This window comes from Gigantopelta aegis, chromosome 12 (assembly GCF_016097555.1).
Source record: "Gigantopelta aegis isolate Gae_Host chromosome 12, Gae_host_genome, whole genome shotgun sequence".
NCBI lineage: Eukaryota > Metazoa > Mollusca > Gastropoda > Neomphalida > Peltospiridae > Gigantopelta > Gigantopelta aegis.
This window is the reverse complement of record NC_054710.1, coordinates 35,892,366-35,915,479: the sequence shown is the minus strand read 5'-3', so window position 1 is coordinate 35,915,479 and position 23,114 is coordinate 35,892,366. Positions and strand designations below refer to the sequence as shown.

Genomic DNA, 23,114 nt, shown 5'->3' with positions numbered 1-23,114 from the left:
TTAGTTAGTGAGTATTTGTATAATTTTGCCCAAATTTGAGATTTTACTCCAGTACTAGGGGGCCAGTTGCCCTCCTCCCAGCCCCCTGTCTTGTATTCTTATGAATGTGCTGTGGTTCAGTCTTGTGTTTGTATATATCTGCAAATTGGTGATAACACTGAGGCAGCACCTGTCTTGATATTGTTCTGTGTTTTCTGACACTGTTTGTTAAGCTGTCGGTGGACTGAAAAACTCACACAAGGGAGACCATACAATCAAACCAAACTGTTTTCATTCCTTGATATTACAACACGAGGATACCCCAACTTAAAATAGAACATTCCATCATGGTTACAGGGAGGTGAAACGAACTAGGCTGGTTATATTACAAAACGAGGATACCTCAACTTAAAATAGAACATTCCATCATGGTTACAGGGAGGTGAAACAAACCAGGCTGGTTAGCCTGGGTGATTCACAGAGTTAACTGATCAAGAAAAGCAAGCAATGTTTGTTAACTTTAATATTAAAAACGTCTCAGCGCAGTTTGAACTAAAGTTAAAGTTAAAGATTTGTTTTAATTTAACAATTCCACTGGAGCACATAAATGTTTTAATCATTGGCTATTGGATGTCAAACTTAGTATAGTTTTCAGATTTACAAGGTGCCATTAAACAAACATTCCTTTCCTTTTATCATCCTGAAATGTGATGGGGTGTTAAGGGGACATTCCTGAGTTTGCTCCATTGTAAGATGTTTCCAACTAATCAAATGTTTCTACGATTAAACTTGCATACTAAATATATTTTCCTGTTTAAAATATCAGTATCTGTATATTCAATATGTTTCTAGTCATCTTAATATTTGTAAGAAGCTCAAACTGGATTTTATCTTCAAATAATTTCGTATGTACAAAAAAAACAATTTTAGGAAATAAAATGAAATTTAACCTAGTACAAATACTAGAACGATCAGAAACACATTTAATATACAGCCACTAATATTTATGCAGAAAAATATATTTGATATGTAATTACAGTTGTTAAAAAGTCTCTTGTTACTCGATAACATCTTAAAAAATGCAGCAAACTCAGGACTGTCCCTTTAAGTGATTAATCAAATAGGCCATAAGTTCTACTCTGTAAAGAAAAGTAAACTGCACAGAATGCTTTAACATTCTTACAGACATTTAACATATCTGCCGTCGGAAAATATCATGAATTTTCATGAAAAGTCTTAAGATTTGCAGAGCTGCCTTTAAATTAACATTCCTCTCTTCTCTTATACTATTAGTGTCACAATTACAAGTACATGCTAGACGCTTCCCTTAAAGTCACAGACGCTATTTTGCATAATTATGATCAACCCATGAAAATGGCGACTAATTTTGGTTAATCTAAACACCTGTAACACGTCTAGATAAAGTAACAATAAGACTGAACGTCTGTGACGTTGAATTGGGGAAGTAACCTTTAAAGGGACAGACCCTAGTTTCAACCCGTGAAAATAGCAACTAATTTTGGTTAATCTAAACACCTGTAACACGTCTAGATAAAGTAACAATAAGACTGAACGTCTGTGACGTTGAATTGGGGAAGTACCCTTTAAAGGGACAGACCCTAGTTTCAACCCGTGAAAATGGCGACTAATTTTGGTTAATCTAAACACCTGTAACACGTCTAGATAAAGTAACAATAAGACTGAACGTCTGTGACGTTGAATTGGGGAAGTAACCTTTAAAGGGACAGACCCTAGTTTCAACCCATGAAAATTAACACTAATTTTGGTTAATCTAAACACCTGTAACACGTCTAGATAAAGTAACAATAAGACTGAACGTCTGTGACGTTGAATTGGGGAAGTAACCTTTAAAGGGACAGACCCTAGTTTCAACCCGTGAAAATAGCAACTAATTTTTTTTAATCTAAACACCTGTAACGCGTCTAGATAAAGTAACAATAAGACTGAACGTCTGTGACGTTGAATTGGGGAAGTAACCTTTAAAGGGACAGACCCTAGTTTCAACCCGTGAAAATAGCAACTAATTTTGGTTAATCTAAACACCTGTAACGCGTCTAGATAAAGTAACAATAAGACTGAACGTCTGTGACGTTGAATTGGGGAAGTAACCTTTAAAGGGACAGACCCTAGTTTCAACCCGTGAAAATAGCAACTAATTTTGTTTAATCTAAACACCTGTAACGCGTCTAGATAAAGTAACAATAAGACTGAACGTCTGTGACGTTGAATTGGGGAAGTAACCTTTAAAGGGACAGACCCTAGTTTCAACCCGTGAAAATAGCAACTAATTTTGTTTAATCTAAACACCTGTAACACGTCTAGATAAAGTAACAATAAGACTGAACGTCTGTGACGTTGAATTGGGGAAGTAACCTTTAAAGGGACAGACCCTAGTTTCAACCCGTGAAAATAGCAACTAATTTTGTTTAATCTAAACACCTGTAACGCGTCTAGATAAAGTAACAATAAGACTGAACGTCTGTGACGTTGAATTGGGGAAGTAACCTTTAAAGGGACAGACCCTAGTTTCAACCCGTGAAAATTAACACTAATTTTGGTTAATCTAAACACCTGTAACGCGTCTAGATAAAGTAACAATAAGACTGAACGTCTGTGACGTTGAATTGGGGAAGTAACCTTTAAAGGGACAGACCCTAGTTTCAACCCGTGAAAATAGCAACTAATTTTGTTTAATCTAAACACCTGTAACACGTCTAGATAAAGTAACAATAAGACTGAACGTCTGTGACGTTGAATTGGGGAAGTAACCTTTAAAGGGACAGACCCTAGTTTCAACCCGTGAAAATAGCAACTAATTTTGGTTAATCTAAACACCTGTAACGCGTCTAGATAAAGTAACAATAAGACTGAACGTCTGTGACGTTGAATTGGGGAAGTAACCTTTAAAGGGACAGACCCTAGTTTCAACCCGTGAAAATAGCAACTAATTTTGTTTAATCTAAACACCTGTAACGCGTCTAGATAAAGTAACAATAAGACTGAACGTCTGTGACGTTGAATTGGGGAAGTAACCTTTAAAGGGACAGACCCTAGTTTCAACCCGTGAAAATAGCAACTAATTTTGTTTAATCTAAACACCTGTAACACGTCTAGATAAAGTAACAATAAGACTGAACGTCTGTGACGTTGAATTGGGGAAGTAACCTTTAAAGGGACAGACCCTAGTTTCAACCCGTGAAAATTAACACTAATTTTGGTTAATCTAAACACCTGTAACGCGTCTAGATAAAGTAACAATAAGACTGAACGTCTGTGACGTTGAATTGGGGAAGTAACCTTTAAAGGGACAGACCCTAGTTTCAACCCGTGAAAATAGCAACTAATTTTGGTTAATCTAAACACCTGTAACACGTCTAGATAAAGTAACAATAAGACTGAACGTCTGTGACGTTGAATTGGGGAAGTAACCTTTAAAGGGACAGACCCTAGTTTCAACCCGTGAAAATAGCAACTAATTTTGGTTAATCTAAACACCTGTAACGCGTCTAGATAAAGTAACAATAAGACTGAACGTCTGTGACGTTGAATTGGGGAAGTAACCTTTAAAGGGACAGACCCTAGTTTCAACCCGTGAAAATGGCGACTAATTTTGGTTAATCTAAACACCTGTAACGCGTCTAGATAAAGTAACAATAAGACTGAACGTCTGTGACGTTGAATTGGGGAAGTAACCTTTAAAGGGACAGACCCTAGTTTCAACCCGTGAAAATTAACACTAATTTTGTTTAATCTAAACACCTGTAACGCGTCTAGATAAAGTAACAATAAGACTGAACGTCTGTGACGTTGAATTGGGGAAGTAACCTTTAAAGGGACAGACCCTAGTTTCAACCCGTGAAAATAGCAACTAATTTTGGTTAATCTAAACACCTGTAACACGTCTAGATAAAGTAACAATAAGACTGAACGTCTGTGACGTTGAATTGGGGAAGTAACCTTTAAAGGGACAGACCCTAGTTTCAACCCGTGAAAATAGCAACTAATTTTGGTTAATCTAAACACCTGTAACGCGTCTAGATAAAGTAACAATAAGACTGAACGTCTGTGACGTTGAATTGGGGAAGTAACCTTTAAAGGGACAGACCCTAGTTTCAACCCGTGAAAATAGCAACTAATTTTGTTTAATCTAAACACCTGTAACGCGTCTAGATAAAGTAACAATAAGACTGAACGTCTGTGACGTTGAATTGGGGAAGTAACCTTTAAAGGGACAGACCCTAGTTTCAACCCGTGAAAATAGCAACTAATTTTGGTTAATCTAAACACCTGTAACGCGTCTAGATAAAGTAACAATAAGACTGAACGTCTGTGACGTTGAATTGGGGAAGTAACCTTTAAAGGGACAGACCCTAGTTTCAACCCGTGAAAATAGCAACTAATTTTGTTTAATCTAAACACCTGTAACACGTCTAGATAAAGTAACAATAAGACTGAACGTCTGTGACGTTGAATTGGGGAAGTAACCTTTAAAGGGACAGACCCTAGTTTCAACCCGTGAAAATTAACACTAATTTTGGTTAATCTAAACACCTGTAACGCGTCTAGATAAAGTAACAATAAGACTGAACGTCTGTGACGTTGAATTGGGGAAGTAACCTTTAAAGGGACAGACCCTAGTTTCAACCCGTGAAAATAGCAACTAATTTTGGTTAATCTAAACACCTGTAACACGTCTAGATAAAGTAACAATAAGACTGAACGTCTGTGACGTTGAATTGGGGAAGTAACCTTTAAAGGGACAGACCCTAGTTTCAACCCGTGAAATAGCAACTAATTTTGGTTAATCTAAACACCTGTAACGCGTCTAGATATAAAGTAACAATAAGACTGAACGTCTGTGACGTTGAATTGGGGAAGTAACCTTTAAAGGGACAGACCCTAGTTTCAACCCGTGAAAATGGCGACTAATTTTGGTTAATCTAAACACCTGTAACGCGTCTAGATAAAGTAACAATAAGACTGAACGTCTGTGACGTTGAATTGGGGAAGTAACCTTTAAAGGGACAGACCCTAGTTTCAACCCGTGAAAATTAACACTAATTTTGGTTAATCTAAACACCTGTAACGCGTCTAGATAAAGTAACAATAAGACTGAACGTCTGTGACGTTGAATTGGGGAAGTAACCTTTAAAGGGACAGACCCTAGTTTCAACCCGTGAAAATAGCAACTAATTTTGGTTAATCTAAACACCTGTAACGCGTCTAGATAAAGTAACAATAAGACTGAACGTCTGTGACGTTGAATTGGGGAAGTAACCTTTAAAGGGACAGACCCTAGTTTCAACCCGTGAAAATAGCAACTAATTTTGGTTAATCTAAACACCTGTAACGCGTCTAGATAAAGTAACAATAAGACTGAACGTCTGTGACGTTGAATTGGGGAAGTAACCTTTAAAGGGACAGACCCTAGTTTCAACCCGTGAAAATAGCAACTAATTTTGGTTAATCTAAACACCTGTAACGCGTCTAGATAAAGTAACAATAAGACTGAACGTCTGTGACGTTGAATTGGGGAAGTACCCTTTAAAGGGACAGACCCTAGTTTCAACCCGTGAAAATGGCGACTAATTTTGGTTAATCTAAACACCTGTAACACGTCTAGATAAAGTAACAATAAGACTGAACGTCTGTGACGTTGAATTGGGGAAGTAACCTTTAAAGGGACAGACCCTAGTTTCAACCCGTGAAAATGTTGACTAATTTTGGTTAATCTAAACACCTGTAACACGTCTAGATAAAGTTACAGTTGAGTGAAACCTTAGTCTGTGACTTTGAAATGGTGAAATACCCTCAGAAAATAGACTAAAACTCGACTCCATAGCTGTTACTTCTCAGACGCACGTGCATTTTTAAAAATATGAGAAATGCATTTTGTGATATTAAAAACACAAGGATAACCAAAAACACTTTGAATGTACGGAAATGGATAATCTAAACAATAAAATGTAAGTAAAGTATGATTTCTGTTATAAAAAAAATACCCGGCTCTAATAGTAAAAAATATGCCTTAGTGTTTAAAAACTAGAGTATGTCCCTTTAAAAATAGGCTAGAGTTTGTCTCCATAACCATTACTCTTCAGACGTATGTGTGTTTTAAAACTATTTGTAAAATGCATTTCATTAAATTAGAACCAACAGAATAACCAAAAACTAGGGGTGCAGTAAATACTCACCCACTCGCCAAATGTGAGTAAACATTCTGACGGAGTTTAAAAATGCAAGTACCAGTCTGATTGACTGACTATTTATTATTTATTTTTGTTCATTGAATCTGCGATTCTGCATGCCAAAATTCCAAACCATTAAAACACATGGGTAATAAAGATGACGAAATACACAATAAATGTACCGCATTGATGACTTCGGACTCTCGAACTACGCAAGCGTGACATTCCAAAAGCAGATCTGGTCAAAGGTCAATCCTTCCTAGAAATGGGTTATTTACTATGAAAGATATTTCCAGTATGTTTTGAATAATTTTTTTATAGATCTGTCAATGAACGTTTTGAGCTTGATTTCATTTGCACGTGATGTTGATCGCTTACCAAGTGTCCTTAATAATGATTTTTTAATTAAATACATATATACATCATTTGAGGTGAAGACAGTGTATATTATAATATTGTTAGACAGTAACATATTGTTCTATAGGATGGCAGACTAGTAGAAATTTTGGCGGGCTAGTAAATTATAGTTGGTTCTAGTCTGGCAGGCTAGTGAAATATTTTCTATTTCTGCACCCTTGAAAATACTTTGGATGTATGAAAGTAAATAATCTAAACACTAAAATCTGAGTCATGTCTGATTTCAATGATAAAAAAAACCCCGGCTCTACCAGTGAAAAATATGCCATAGTGTTTTAAAACTAGGGTCTGTTACTTTAGCTGGAACTGGTAGAAAGCTGAACATATCTGAGACAAGTGGTTTGACTGACATACATGTTCATGGACGTAATACCTGCATCATTTCACTTTGATCCACCGTCCATTATACGCAATCTCGCATCTTACTTTAACGGTCACAAAATTACATGGAACCATCTTTTTAACAACTTTAATAACACCTATTTACGGGAATATATCCTTCATGATATTTCTCGTGAGTCGTCGTTCTATTTCAGTTGTGAATTCGGTTGGGCAGGTGAGAGAGAGAGAGAGAAAGAGAGAGAGAGAGAGAGAGAGACAGACAGACAGACAGACAGACAGACAGACAGACAGACAGACAGACAGACAGACAGACAGACAGACAGACAGACAGGGAGACAGGGAGGGAGGGAGGGAGGGAGAGAGGGAGTAAAGATGGAGGGGGAGGGGAGAGGGGGAGGTGGAATTGATCCGGGATTCTCAGCTTTTACGGCAGTGGTCATAAACATTTTCCTGCTAGACACAAATCGAGTTAGTGTTGCTGACTGTGCACAGAGCACATAATTGCATAGGTATTGTTATTACAGAAAGCACCTTGATTGCTTCCTTTCATATGTAGGCAGTGCCGTGACTTGCAGGAACATCCCAATGATGTATGGAGACCAAACTCTGATTAGTTGAGGTGCCTTGGTGCTGTGTAACCTCGTTTCTGCTGGTTAATCCATTGGGTGCCCCACGACTGGTATATATCAAAAGCTGTGGTGTGTGCTGTCCTGTAGGGGAATATGCATATATAATAGATCCTAAATGCTAACCTTACCCCCATTTTGAATGTGTTTTTTAAAAAATTGAAAATCTAGCTTTTAAGTTAACGGTCTTAGATGTTCTAAACAAGACAATGTATCTAATGTGTAATTTTAGTTAACGGTCTTAGATGTTCTAAACAAGACAATGTATCTAATGTGTAATTTTAGTTAACGGTCTTAGATGTTCTAAACAAGACAATGTATCTAATGTGTAATTTTAGTTAACGATCTTAGATGTTCTAAACAAGACAATGTATCTAATGTGTAATTTTAGTTTTTAAAAACACAAGGGCAGCAAAGTCAGGATAGTTTCCTTAAGCTTGGCCCCACGGAACATTTTATAGGAATATGAAAATGGCAAGAACAATAATTTAGTATACACGAGTTGCTCATGCACATCTCATTTTGCATAACCTACATTGCCCTTTCATTAAATTTAGGACAGCATTTACTATGGGTTATGCTAAAAAGGATAATGGGTTACATGTACCTGAATATATTTGTGTATAAACCATAAATAGGTTATGCAGATTTTGGTTACATGTACCTGAATATATATCTGCATAAATGATAAATGGGTTATGCAGATTTTGGTTACATGTACTGGAATATATTTTTGCATAAACCATAAATAGGTTATGCAGATTTTGGTTATATGTACCTGAATTTATTTTTGCATAAACCATGAATGGGTTGAACAGATTTTCAAATCTCAGCGTGGATCCAGAAATTCCTTGTGCTACAGGTAAGATGTTGTTCTAGGCTGGAAATGCCAGCAATGTCTGTGCTCACCAATGTTGTTGCAATCAAATGGCTGCCACCCTGCCCGAATGCCTGAACAATAAATGCTATGTTATGTAAACACGACAAGTCGTGGCACCACGGCCCAGTGTTTAATGGAACTCTGACATTAGCAGTCTTCTAAACAAAACAGACCTACAGGAAACTGGGGGCGGTATGGGAAGGGGGTTGTTGGTCACTGTGTGATCACTTGCAGAAGTGTGTGGCATTGGAATGTTTTCTATATGACAACCAGATTAACTGTTTTCAGCCGTCTCCTGCAACATGTTTAGTAGACAGTTTTAGCGAATTTTGTTCATTGAGTGAATATTATTAAATGGGGTGTGGGTATTGGTGTTATTTTCGTCTTTTTTCTTCCTTTTTTTCTTTGGTTCCCACTCCAATCAGTGCCCCACAACTGGGATGTCGAAGGTTCTGGTATGTGCTGTCCTTCTTGTTAGAAAGTGTTTGACATCCAGTAGCAGATGATTAATTAATCAGTGCTCCAGTGGTATCGTTAAATAAAACAAACAAACAAAAGATCCCTTGCTGCTAAAGAAAAAACTGTAGTAGGTTTTCTCTGAATACTATGTCAGAATTATCAAATGTTTGACCTCAAATGGCTGAAGATTAAATAATCAATGTGCTCTAGTGGTGTCATTAAACAAAACATTTTCTTCTTTATTTTATTTTTTTGTTTTTCTTTCATTTTATTCTTTTTTTCTTTTACAATACATCATCTTTCTGGGAACCATTTCTCTTAATATATGGAGATTGAAACTGGTATGCTACTTGTTTATTTGTTTATTGTCTATTCTTGTATCCAATTAACAGGGGTGGGAATTCTCCTCAGATCAGCTGTTTTCTTCTCATGGAACATTGCGTTTCCTCGCATTTTAATCATCCTTTCCTCCAAAATGTGTCAGATGGCACAGATTTTAACCTAGGATTTCAAGAATTTCCGGCACCCCTCTAGATTTCCTCTTTTTTAACAGTTCGCCAATTCCCACCCCTGAATTAAGATTCAGGCATGATGTCCTGGGCACATACTTTAGCTGGTGGTATCTGGTTAACGAATCGGGACAGCAATGGGTTTCACTCCTGTCTGCACAGCTCATCCTTTCTGTGATGAGCCGCCTTACACACTGGTGATTAATGCACTTTTAAACTCCCCTTTGATGTTTGTGTGTGTACACTCACGGGAGAGTGATAACAGTTTAATAAATTTGTTTTCAAACTCGGCAGAGTAATCACTGCTGAGCGAGGGTGTGCAGCAACAACAACAGAAAACTTGATACAACACTTGATCAGAGCTGTAAACATGTGTACGTACATGTTGGCAAGGAACCCGTGACCTTGTACTATACTTTGAGATTGGTGGGGTGGGGTGAGAGGAGGGGGGAGATGTGTCCATTTCCTCATTTATCATACAGTGAAACCCATCTAAGTAAGCCTGATACATCCACGGGACCAAGTAAAAAGTCCAGTTTTAAGGGGTGTCTGGTTTAGAGAGGTTATTTCCTGTACTGATGAATGAATGTTTATCGATACCCCAGCACCAAAATACAAATCGGCTACTGGGTGTGAGAAAAGGTCAGTTCTGTACTGATATTTAAAAAAGGGCAGTGAAAAATGTCCAGTTTTGAGAGGCATTTTGGTTTACAGAGGGTTCAGTTTTGAGGGGTTCCACTGTAATTTTTTTGCTTTTATTCAGTTCATGTTCAAGTACGCTGTCCTGGGCACACTCATCAGTCTTTTCAGGACAGTGGGTCATTGGTCAGCTGTTAGTGAGAGAGGTGTACTCAGTGAATTGATGGATAGGTAGGAATGGATGGATGGATGGATGGATGTATGAATCAATAAATAAATAATGGTTGAATGAGTGTCGAATGAATACATAGATGGGTAGAATGACGGGTAAGTGATGGATGAGTTGGTGGGAGGGTTTTGGATGGTTGGATGAGTGGGTGGGTGGATGGATGGATGGAATAGATGAATGGCTGGGGTTTGGGTGGATGGATGGATGAATCGGTCAATAATGGTAGAATGGGTGTTGGATAAACACATGGGTGGATAGAATGAGAGAGGAGTGATGGATGGATGGATGGATGGATGGATGAATACCTTGATGAATAAAAAATGGCACCGTGGGTGGATAGATGGATACCTGAATGGATCAAACATGATAGAGTGAGTGGGTAGATGGACAGATTGATGGATGGAAGGATGGATGGACAAATGGATGGTTGGAGTGAGTATGTATATATTTACATGTACCTCCGTGTAGTGATTGTTTGGGTTTTTTGTGTGGTTTTTTTACCTGTTTATGATTAAATCTGGGTAAAATTTGTTTGCCATACCATCATGTTTATTGTTCTAAACACACTGTTGTTTTATTTATAGTTGTAAAATAATCACTGAAGATGTTTACACGATAAATCTATACCAGATGTAAACCGTCTGAGTTTACTTTATGAAAATAATCTGCCTAGGATAAACTGTTCTTAAATACTGTTGAGATAAGCCTTTAAAAAATGCAGTAAATGTTAACTTGCCCTTAAATTAATAAACTGCATGGAGGAACATACTAGTACTAGGACTGTAGTCTTAATGAAACTTTTGAAAATCATTGGTTGCTTGACAAGTTTTATCTTTGTAAAACTTTAGGGTGGGATGTTTTTAGCCCAGTGGTAAAGTGCTTGTTTAATGCACGGTCGGTTTAGGATCATTCCCTGTCGGTGGGCCCATTGGGCTATTTCTCATTCTAGCCAGTTTACCATGACTGGTACATCAAAGGCTGTGGTATGTGCTATCCTGTCTGTGCTACTAATGGAAAAATGTAGCAGGTTTCCTCTCTAAGACTACATGTCAAAATTACCAAATGTTTGACATCCAATAGCCAATGATTAATATATCAATGTGCTCTAGTGATGTTGTTAAACAAAACAAACTTCTTTTTTGTAAAATTTGTAGCAATAAATTTGTAGTCGATAAAGGTCACCTTAGGCTACCAGGCAAAGACCAATTTTCAACCCTGCATCTTTTCCACATTTTAATATGTACATGTATTTCAGTTAGTGTACATTCAAGCTTCTCTGTTTGCTTTGTGTTTAATATTACAAAACAGCCCATGATTCAGTTCTTTGCCGAATGCAGAAGAAAACCTATTAATTCACAGATATAAATTTGTTATTTATGACGTGTAATACGCGATGTTTGTGTTGGACGTCTAATGCATTCTTGGCACTTGGGCCCCGGTTCGATAATAAAAAGTTACGTCAGTGTGGCACCGCTCCAGTTTTCTTGCTTTTATAGACGGGACACACGTGTTTACGGTGTGTGAAAAGAGACTGTATTACATGGCGTGCTAGCACCACCATCATGTGTGTTGAGATCCCTCACCCGTAATTCAGCAATTTCCATCCATTTCATGCCCATCAGGCATACCAATTGCATTTGAAGTGACTCGTGATGTTTACAGTAATCACCAGTCTAGTGAATATATTGGATTTTCACACTTTCATGGAATTCAGCATCAATAGAGAAGTTAAGGAATATTTTGTTTGCTCAGAGGGTGAAATAGTCCAGAAATGTTATGTCATACAAAGTTTAAACATTGAGAAGTACTTATTATCATTATGGGGGAGAGGAGGTCGTAGCCTAGTGGTAAAGCGCTCACTCGCTTGATGCACAGTCAGTCTAGGATTGATTCCCGTTGGGCTATTTCTCATTCCAGCCAGTGCATCACGACTGGTATATCAGAGGCTGTGGTATGTGATATCCTGTCTGTGGGATAGTGCATATAAAAGATTCCTTGCTACTAATGAAATCCTGTCATTTAAATAGCACATATAAAAGATCCCTTGCTACTAATGGAAAAATGTAGCGGGTTTCTTCTCTCAGACTATATGCCAAATTACCAAATGTTCGACATTCAATAGCCGATGATTAATAAAACAATGTGCTCTAGTGGTGTCGTTAAACAAAACAAACTTTTTATTATTATTATTTATAGATGTTGATGATTTTTGTTTATGAAAGATTACAGAAGCTGCATATTGAGCTACATTTTCAGTCTCCTTATTCTTGAAGGGATGTTGTCATTATGTGATTAGTCGCATCGACTTGTCGCATGCAATCAAATCATACTGTAAGAACACCTAAATTGGAATGACTTTAGTCTTATACAGTCATGTAGGGCCGACAAATTGCATGTGACAAGTCGGTGTGACTAATCGCATAATGAGAACACTGCTTAAACGGACTTAAGACAATGTATGGTACTTATGTCCATACATATGTAGCCTACTTATAAGGTTGGTAGGAAAGTCATACATTGATTTGAGTATGTTTATCAATATAGAGCCATGCAGCTACATAATAACTATGTACACTGCTAACAGGTAAACATATATACAGAACTTGACATACGCTGTTTTCGCTTCCTATTTATTGCACGAGTTTATTTTGTGCAAGAATATATACCGCGTAGCCGTTATGTTCTTTTGCAAAATAAATGAAAACAACGTATGTCAAGTTCTGTATTTATTACATACCTTCTTTTATGTTTTACAAAAACTGTTTTTAATTTAACGTCATAACAACATTTTTTTAAATCTATGATCAAAACTCCTTTCATGGATTTACTTAACGCTAAGAATCACACTCTGCGGCAGCCTTGTGTAATGTTTCAAATACGATATGATGTCATTTGTAAATCATATATGACGTAAGTAAATAAAAGGCACTAACTGCAGTAAAAAGAAAAAGGGGATTCCCGATTTAATGCACATATGTGCGATACAGAATAAATTTATTAAACGGTTTCAAAAGGCTTTATCACTATAGTAAGATTGAATAGGTATGTAATAAAAATAGATATGTATACCTTACTAGTACATGTATTTACAAATAAGAAAGCAAAGTTCATGTTCAGAGTTCCATGGTTCAAAATATTAAACAATTCTTCCTTATATTTTTCTGTGGCTTATTTAATATAGTAAACGTTGAATTGTAACTTATTGAATTCAGTGCAGGCCCATAAGGACCCAGTGTGTGTGAAGTGAGTGGGGGGACAGTCACAACCCCCCCCCCCCCCCCCACTTGAGGATGAACAAGTACAGATTTTTTGTTTTACTCTCTATATAAATAAAAATTTGGCTTGTGCTCCCAATTAGAGATTGTGTACTGCCCCCACGTCAGATACTGTTTTTATGGACTGGCAATATTGGTAAGAAATTTTAGAATGGTAATGGCTAAAGGTAAGAACTACAGACAATGAAACAGAGCACTGCACTAGCACAGTCTTATTAGAGAATTTGTGCAGCGTATAAATAAGTTTGACTATACAGATCTCTGAAAACTGAGAGCGAGATAGCACATACCGGTCACAGCATCTGATATAACAGTTGTGGGGCATTGTTGGGATGGGATAAAAGCCCTATCAGATAATTAATGGGTCAACTGAGGGGATTTGATCCTGTGACCCAGGCACCTCAGGCAAGTGTTCTGTGGACAGAGCTAGATCCCTCGCCTAAATCATACAGTGTTAAATAATATTTTAAAAGTTTTGTTTCGGTTTCTTTTTCTTCTAGGGTTCGACCGCACAATTCCCGGGTTTCCACGCTACTCTGTGATCGCAAACACACTCGATGAATACAACCTAATGATCGTCAACTCGAAGCTGGAGGATGACGCGGAGTACCGTTGTCAGGTGTTGCCAGGAGGAACCAACAACCCCGCGATACAAGCTTCGGCTCACCTCACTGTTCTCGGTAAGTTTGTAATTTAATTGTTACAAAGTTTATACGTCCAGTTAAGACACAAGCCCCTCAAAATTTGATTCTCATTGTTAAAAAATTCTAAAATAGTGTTATTCTAAAGTTCATGGGGTAGGATGTGTCCAGTGGTAAAATGTGCTAGGGCACATAAAACTTTTTTCTTTTTCTTTTATTTCTTCCTACATCATTAAATATATTCTTTGCTTTCTTTCAGTTCCTCCAAAGATAGCCATAATTTAAAAACGTGAAGGGGTGTCGTGTGACATTCCTAAGTTTTCTCTTTCAATAGTTTAAAAATGTGCTGGAGTGTCTTGTAATTTTCTTTCCTCTCTTCCAGTTCCACCTAAAATAGCCATAGTTTTAAAATGTGCTGGGGTGCCATGTATTTTAATTTCCTTTCTTTTAATCCCTCCCAAAATAGCCATGATTTATAAAATGTGCTGGTGGCGTCATGTAACATTCCTTTCTTTTAACTTCTCCTAGTTTAAAAATGTGTTGGAGCATTGTGTAACATTCTTTTAATCCTTCCCAAGGTAGCCATGGTTTATAAAATGTGCTGGGACGTCATGTAACATTCCTTTCTTTTAACACAGAGATATCCATAGTTTAAAAATGTGCTGGGGCGTCATGTAACCTTCCTTTCTTTTAACTCTTCCTGAGATACCCATAGTTTAAAAATGTGCTGGGGCGTTGTGTAACATTCCTTTCCTCTGTGTTTATCCAGTGCCGCCGGAGATGCCTGAGATCGAGGGCTACCAGAATGGCTCGACGGTGGAGGTCCCGCACACGCAGAGGGTCGTCCAGCTGACATGCGTGGCCAGGAAGGGCCGCCCTCCGGCCGCGCTCGACTGGTTCCGCAACGGCCAGAAGGTGACCCAGAACGTGAACTACTCGACGGAGGGGCTGGCGGGCGACAAACGGGTCAACGCGCGCAGCATCATCACAGTGCGCTGGCAGCACAGCTCACAGGAGAACGACGCAGTGTACTCGTGTCAGGCCAAGAACAGCGCTCTGCAGGGGGACGTGTTGTCTACCACCGTGCAGATCAGCATTCTAGGTGAGGTGCAGTAGGAGAAGATATACCCAATACCACCGAGTATTTTTAAGAGTTTCATTGTCAGTAATTCCTGTTTGGCTTGACATAAAAAGAAAAGAAAAAGTGTTTTGGAAGTAAGAAAAATGTTCTGTTTTTTAAATGCAGTTTAGGGGTGGGACGTAGCCCAGTGGTAAAGCTCTTGCTTGATACACGGTCAGTCTGGGATCAACCCCCATCGATGAGCCCATTGAGCTGTTTTCTCATTCCAGCCAATGCACCATGACTGGTATATCAAAAGCCGTTGTATGTACTACCCTGTCTGTGGGATGGTGCATATAAAAGAACCCTTGCTGCTAATTGAAAAGAGTAGCCCATGAAGTGGCGACAGCGGGTTTCCTCCTTCAATATCTGTGTGGTCCTTATCCATATGTCTGACGCCATATAACTGTAAATACATTTTGTGTTTTTGTGTGTCACTCTCTTTATCTCTGTCAGCTGTCTGTCTGTCTGTCTGTATGTCTCTATCTTTCTCTGTCTCTGTCTCTCTCTGTCTCTGTCCATCTCTCTGTCTCTGTCTGTCTGTCTGTCTGTCTGTCTGTCTCTCTCTCTCTCTCTCTCTCTCTCTCTCTCTCTCTCTCTCTCTCTCTCTCTCTCTCTCTCTCTCTCTCTCTGTCTGTCTGTCGTTTAAAATGTTGCTGAGGTGTTGTATATCAAATAAACATTCCATCCATAGTTCTGTCTTATGCTCTACATACAGTACTGAACAATGTCTTTTTTAAACATTACTCCTTACATTTCAGTTCCTCCTGGCCCCCCTCAGATCTCCGGCTACACCAACTCGACCATCATCCGCGTGAACGACACCATCCAACTGATCTGCACGTCGAGGGGAGGCAACCCCCTGGCGACGGTCGTATGGTACCGTAACAGCGAGCAGGTGGACTACTCGTTTGTGAGCGGGGGCAACAAGGCGGTCAACGAGTACACGTTCACCGCAGAGGCTCTTGACAACCAGGCCATCTACCGCTGTGAGGTGTCCAACGTCGTGACGCCGCGACCGCTCAGCGCTGAGTTCAAACTCACGGTACACTGTGAGTATACAGATTTATAATATAATATCCAGTCACCAAACAAAAACATTTCAATAGCAACTTTACACTGAAGGCTATAGTGTGTTCAGAAAACAGAAAAAATGGTAAACACTAATTTATTTTTATGTAAGGATGTCCAAAATAATGTCATTCAAGTTTGACGTCATTTCCATTCAAAAACACCCCACATCACATATTCTTACGTCATTTGAAAATTGAGTAATGGCTGACTGGAATTAAAGTTGTGTATGCAATTTACAAAAACATGTTGTATTAATCTTGAGATTATTTGATTAAGAGATTATTACCCTTGTGTGTTTCGGTATCGTCAATATTATATATTAGGAATAAAAACAATGTAGATTATGCTTACCAGAGGCTCACACAATACAATTTTTATTCCTAATCTTATCATATTGATGATACCGAAACACTCGGGTAATAACCTCTATATATCATGGCTACAGATTTTCGAAGCTGTGTTAGCAATGTTATGACGTCCCTATGACACACGCCTATGGCAGTTTTACGATATCGTAGTGGTAAGATAGCTCCAAAAATATGGGGCCAGAAGTTGAATTTTAATTTGTGGTGGTCATGGCAAGTGTTGCCTTTGGTTAAATAACAAAAATTAGGGCATCAAGACAAGTTTGATGGGCACCAGCTTGAGACAAAAGTGGTTGCAAGTGTAATTTTGGTTTTGGTTTTGCAAATTGTTTCACCAAACCATTAATTACTTCGCAAATTTTAATTATTTTTCACAATTAAGGATACATATTCAGCATGAATGTGTCAGATGCAAACATGTAGGACTCCGTGGCATTTTTCTCGATTTTTGATTGCACAACCGTGGCATACGCATGCACACACACACACACACACTCACTCACTCACTCACTCACTCACTCACTCACTCACTCACTCACTCACTCACTCACTCACTCACTCACTCACTCACTCACTCACTCACTCACACACTCACTCGGTTCAGTACATTTTATGTATACACAAAAGCAGGTCAGTAATAGTGCCCACCCAGCACAGTTCCACCCACACACACTTGATACAGCTAGGTGACAGTTTGTGAAATAACAATTTGACTATACTGTTATAGACCTGATTCAAGGTGGGTTGCGATGTAGCCCAGTGGTAAAGTGCTCGCCTGATGCGCAGTTGGTGTGGGATCAATCCCCGTCCGTGGGCCCATTGGACTATTTCTTGTTTCAGCACACCTCGATTGTCTGTGGGATGGTGCATATAAAACACACTTGCTACTTATGGAAAAATGTAGCGTGATTCCTCTCTGAGACTGTCTTTTTCTGTGTCTCTGTTTCCCTCTCTCCCTCACTCCCACTCGATCCCTCCCTCCCTGTCTGTCTCTGTCTCTGTCTCTGTCTCTGTCTCTGTCTCTGTCTGTCTGTCTGTCTGTCTCTCTCTCTCTCTCTCTCTCTCTCTCTCTCTCTCTCTCTCTCTCTCTCTCTCTCTCTCTCTCTCTCTCTCTCTCTCTCTCTCTCTCTTTGTTTTTGTACTTTAATAAGCATGGCCTAGATATGGTAAATGCTGCATTTAATTGTTACAATTAGTGATTTTTGTTTTACTGTAGCGTTTTTGTCTGAAGGAAACATGACTTTTGGTGAGAATTGTTGCAGATGTTCTTGTTTGACTTTCTTGTTTACTGTTGAGTTGAATAATTATTGTTTTCAGTTAAGTATTCAAATAGAGGTGGGTGATATCGATGGTGGGGGGTTGGGGTTGTTTAATTCCCAGTTTTAAAATAAAAAGTAGGCTATATACCCATGCAGGATTTCAGCTGTCATTTCCACATTTCACTCAATGCATTTAAAGTTACAATTTGCCAGAAAACTAATTTCAAAACTATGTGTCATTTGTATGTATATAGAGTGTGTACCACCAAATCAAATCCCATAGATGACAATAGTAACGTCTGTGGCTAAACGCTTGCATGCAGGGTATCAATCGACATATACACCACGGATATAAATAATACCCCCCTCACCCTTAAAGTAAATCAGAACGTTTTAGGATTATGCTGCTTATTTTAGAGATAATGGGTAGCATCTATGACTACCCTAGTTCTGCACAAAAATTGTCGTGCTATTTTTAGGAGGACCCTGTACATGTTTCAAGCACAACGGCCGGTAGTTGGTACATTGATACTATTTCAAATTAAACTACAGGTATTTACTGGCCAGATGAACCAATATTTTATCACAACAAACACACACTGTCACATTTATCACCAATGGCAGGACCCAGCCAGATGTGTTTTGGTTTAGTTCTACCTCTAGGTATTTTAAAGAATTAATTCTCTTTTGCTAAATACTGATACCAGTATATATCTTGAATTTGGTGATGCGCGGTCGGTGTGGGATTGATCCCTGTCGGTGGGCCCATTGGGCTATTTCTCATTCCAGCCAGTGCACCACTACTGGTATATCAAAAGCCATGGTATGTACTACCCTGTCTGTGGGATGGTGCATATAAAAGATCCCTTGCTGCTAATCGAAAAGAGTAGCCCATGAAGTTTCCTCCTTCAATATCTGTGTCGTCCTTAACCATATGTCTGACGCCATATAACTGTAAATACAATGTATTGAGTGTGTCGTTAAATAAAACATTTCTTTCCATTTAATCATTTATTTTAGCATATTGTACTACCTTTACAAATATATTGGTGTTACCTTTCTGGAGGTAGCAGCGATATCGTCAACTTTTGCATTTAGTTCAGTGTTAAAGTTTTGCATTTATCTCTATTTCTCACAAACTATAAGTCCTATATCAGACAAACTTGGTTTATAGTTAGATCTATGAATGTTCATCTCAAGGCATGTTAAAAACAGAAAGAAATTTATTAAATTAAATTTTTAATTGAACTTTTTCAACGTTATGCCTCTCATTCATTTCTTTGTTAATTTTCTGTTGATTGATTGACCAACTGATTGACTGACTAATTGATTGATTGAATGATCATTCATTTCTTCAATCATTCCCTCCTTCATTCATTCCTTCAATCATTCATTCAGTTGGTCATTCATTCATTCATGCATTCATTCATTATATTTTGTAAGCAATGGATCCAGAATGTATATGTGCAAACTATTGTTGTTAATTGTATGTCATATCACTGATATATTTGCATGTTAATGAATATTGTAAGTTCATTAACATAGACGTATCTTGTCATATTACAGAATTTGCTTCTGTGAACATGAGCTTTGGTGAGGATTGTTTAAAGTGTTACTGTTTTAGCTGTTATTGTTCATTCAAGAGTTTGTAATTATAATTCATCCTTTCAAATTTTTATCTTTGGCATCAATCCCCAGTTGAAAAATTTATAATTGTAACCCCCACACCTCTTTTAAATGTAATTGCAGATTTTAAAATTGTTTAATTTCAAGGAAAAGTTACGCCAAGTGTTTTCACTTAAGATGTGTACATTATTAAATTAAAGCATCCTGACTTATAACATCATTTCCAAATGCAAAATGCAGTCACAAACACAACCATAGATTTTATAAACATAATTGCACTGTGTTAATTTTCTCTATCAATGTAATACGGACAACTTTCTTTATACGATAAAAATGTCTGTCACCATGACAGTCTGAAAGTATGCAAATACACACATCTTGTACATGCACTTAGATTCTAAGTATAAATTATTTAAGTGTTTCTGTGTTTCAAAGTCTTAATTCTATGCAGAATGTTATTAAATTTGCACTGGCCTAAACTGAAATTCCAAAGATTTTAGAGAACAATAAAACAAACTGGTTCATCGTTTTAAATTAAAAAGAAATATATACATTTTTATATTATTATTACTGATGAATATGTAACATATTTGAAATTATTATATACATAGCAATGAAGTATATAGATCTACGGAAACCATAAAAGTGATATCCAGTAAAAAGTCATATTTACACTGTATTTTAGCTACAGTGAACAAGATAGAAATCATATTTACTTTTTTGTAAAGTGCATGATTAAATCATCTCCCTTTGTCTAGTTTTTTTGTATTTAAGTCTGATGATTACCAATGCATCTGATCTTATTTAAAAAAAAAAAAAAATGTAATTTAAACAACGGTACCTATAACAAAGGGATATGAAATGCAATTACGATCAAATATCTAAAACGAATTGAATATGAAGCTAACTAATGATGACACAATGCAGGCTCATTGAGTGTAAGTGTAAGAATTTAATGGCGTTTGATTTGTTTTGTTTTTGTGGGGGTTTTTGGAGGATCGCTTTGTCGGGTATGTTTGCACAACAGTATTATAAATGTTAATTTAATAATTAAATAAAGATAATTTTTATTCAAATTTCTTTTAAAAAGTCTATGGTCAAGTAAATTTTCTAGAAAAGTTCCATAGGAAGAAATATATCATAGCGTTTCATGTTTTCGATAGAATAAGCAAAAAATATTAACAAAAAGCGAAAGATATTGTCCAAAATTAGAAAAGATGTATGTAATAAATAGACCATTTCATGGTGTTTTTTCAAATACAATTTTTATGTCAACTCGTGATGTGTGAAAACCATATTTTCACTCATTGCTTCGCAATTCATTAAAATATGCTTTTCACACATCACTCGGTGACATAAAAATCGTATTCGAAAAAAACAACATGAAATAACCTTTATTTATTTAACTGCTGTTGTTTGCTGTAATTTTAAAAATGTTGGGTTTTTTGGTTATTGTTTTGCTTTGTTTTGTTTTTATTTGTTTTTGTTTTTTGTTTTGTTTGTTTTTTGTTTTTATTATTATTATTATTATTATTATTATTATTTATTTATTTTTATTTTGGGGGGGGGGGGGACATTTTTGTTGTGTTGCAAAGGTAATAAGTAAGTTCTAATCTTTATCCATTATATATGTTATTACACCATGCATATGCTGCACAATTTCCAATTGGTCAATGTTAGGTCACATGGTTTTCTGTATCAGATCATATTGCACTGCTCTGTGGATTTATTGCTCATGATATTTCAGACTCAAAAGGCGATCATCGGTTTTATCAGCAGCATTTGGAAGTTGTAGCGTCTTTTAGATAATGACATCGTGTTTCACGTATACCATCAAACACAAAAGACTTGTGCTTGCTAGATTTTATTGTGCTACATTGTTTGTATATATACCGGCCTCGGTGGCGTCGTGATCAGGCCATCGGTCTACAGGCTGGTAGGTACTGGGTTCAGATCCCAGTCGAGGCATGGGATTTTTAATCCAGATACCGACTCCAAACCCTGAGTGAGTGCTCCACTTGCACCGACCAGTGATCCATAACTGGTTCAACAAAGGCCATGGTTTGTGCTATCCTGCCTGTGGGAAGTGCAAATAAAAGATCCCTTGCTGCTAATCGGAAAGAGTAGCCCATGTAGTGGCGACAGCGGGTTTCCTCTCAAAATCTGTGTGGTCCTTAACCATATGTCTGACGCCATATAACTGTAAATAAAATGTGTTGAGTGCATCCTTAAATAAAACTTTCTTTCTTTCTTTGTATATAATTTATGTGGGTTTTTTTTTATATATTAAATTGATTAATGTAATAAAACAATTATGGCACTATGATGAGACCAATATGATGTTTCATGGAGCATAAAAAAATATCAACCTTGGCCTCTGGTCTTAGTCAACATACATGTATATTGTATATATATTTTCATGTCCGGTCTTAGTCAATATACATGTATATATATTTTCATGTCTGTGTGTCACCACAGTGCCCAAATTATCAGTTAGGGCTCATTCATAGGTATTAACAGGTTAATAGGTTTTTTTTTTTTTTTTTTTTTTTTTTTTTTTTTGTCTTTTTCAAAAAGCTATTAATTATTTTAATTACCAATTTATGCCAGACACTTAATAGTTGCTGACAAAACAGTGTGCTGGGGTATTGTAAAACAAACATTCCTTTCCTTTCTTACTATGATTCCATATCCTTTCTTCTGGTTTTCAGTTCCTCCTACCAAAGTAAACAGCCGGTGTATGTGAGAGACCGAAGAAAGCCAAATGTTAAAACTTACCATTTACCTTGCTAGCCATTGACTGTATGATGTGCTGGGGTGTCTTTAAACAAACATTCCTTTCCTTTCTTACTATAATTCCTTCTTTCTTTTTCTAGTTTTCATTTTCACCTAACAAGGTGACTATATCATGTGCTGGGATGTCATTAGAAAAACCCAGTCCTTTCTTTTCTTACTATAATATATTTGTTTTCTTCTGTTTTCAGTTCCACCTAGCAGCATGACTATATGATGTGCTGGGGTGTCATTACGATTATTATTATTTTCATTCTTTCTTGTTTTTCTTAGTTCCACGTAGCAATGTGACTATATGATGTGCTGGGATGTCATTACGATTATTATTATTTTCTTTCTTTTCTTGTTTTTCTTAGTTCCACCCATCAAGGTAACGATCAGTGGAGGAGAGAGACCAAAGAAAGCTGGTGAGACTGTGAAGCTGATGTGTGTGTCATCCAACAGCAACCCCGCGGCCGTCATCACATGGTTTGCCAGGGGGCGCCAGCTGCCCGAGGCCAACACTAAGGTCACAGCCTCGCCCGAGGGCGGCTTCATATCCACGTCGACGGTGAAGGTGCGGCTGTCGGACCAGGACCACAACCTGGTGTACACGTGTCAGGCCACGAACACGGCACTCGGACAGAATGTAGCTGATACGGTCACCCTCAGTGTGCTCTGTAAGTTGATCTT

General features: G+C 37.5%; 1 protein-coding gene across 5 annotated transcripts in view; it reads left to right on the top strand.

Moving 5' to 3' along the window:
- LOC121386944 (nephrin-like) overlaps positions 1-23,114 on the top strand; it is a 211,023-nt gene that overhangs the window by 154,942 nt on the left and 32,967 nt on the right. For 4 of the 5 annotated variants that reach the window (XM_041518000.1, XM_041517997.1, XM_041517999.1 and 1 more), the window contains exons 7-12: positions 14,065-14,244; positions 14,975-15,307; positions 16,087-16,377; positions 17,981-18,010; positions 19,590-19,616; positions 22,799-23,101. In XM_041518000.1, coding sequence (XP_041373934.1) covers positions 14,065-14,244; positions 14,975-15,307; positions 16,087-16,377; positions 17,981-18,010; positions 19,590-19,616; positions 22,799-23,101 — 1,164 coding nt within the window. The remainder of the gene's footprint in view (positions 1-14,064; positions 14,245-14,974; positions 15,308-16,086; positions 16,378-17,980; positions 18,011-19,589; positions 19,617-22,798; positions 23,102-23,114) is intronic. The other variant, XM_041518001.1, reaches the window with a different exon arrangement.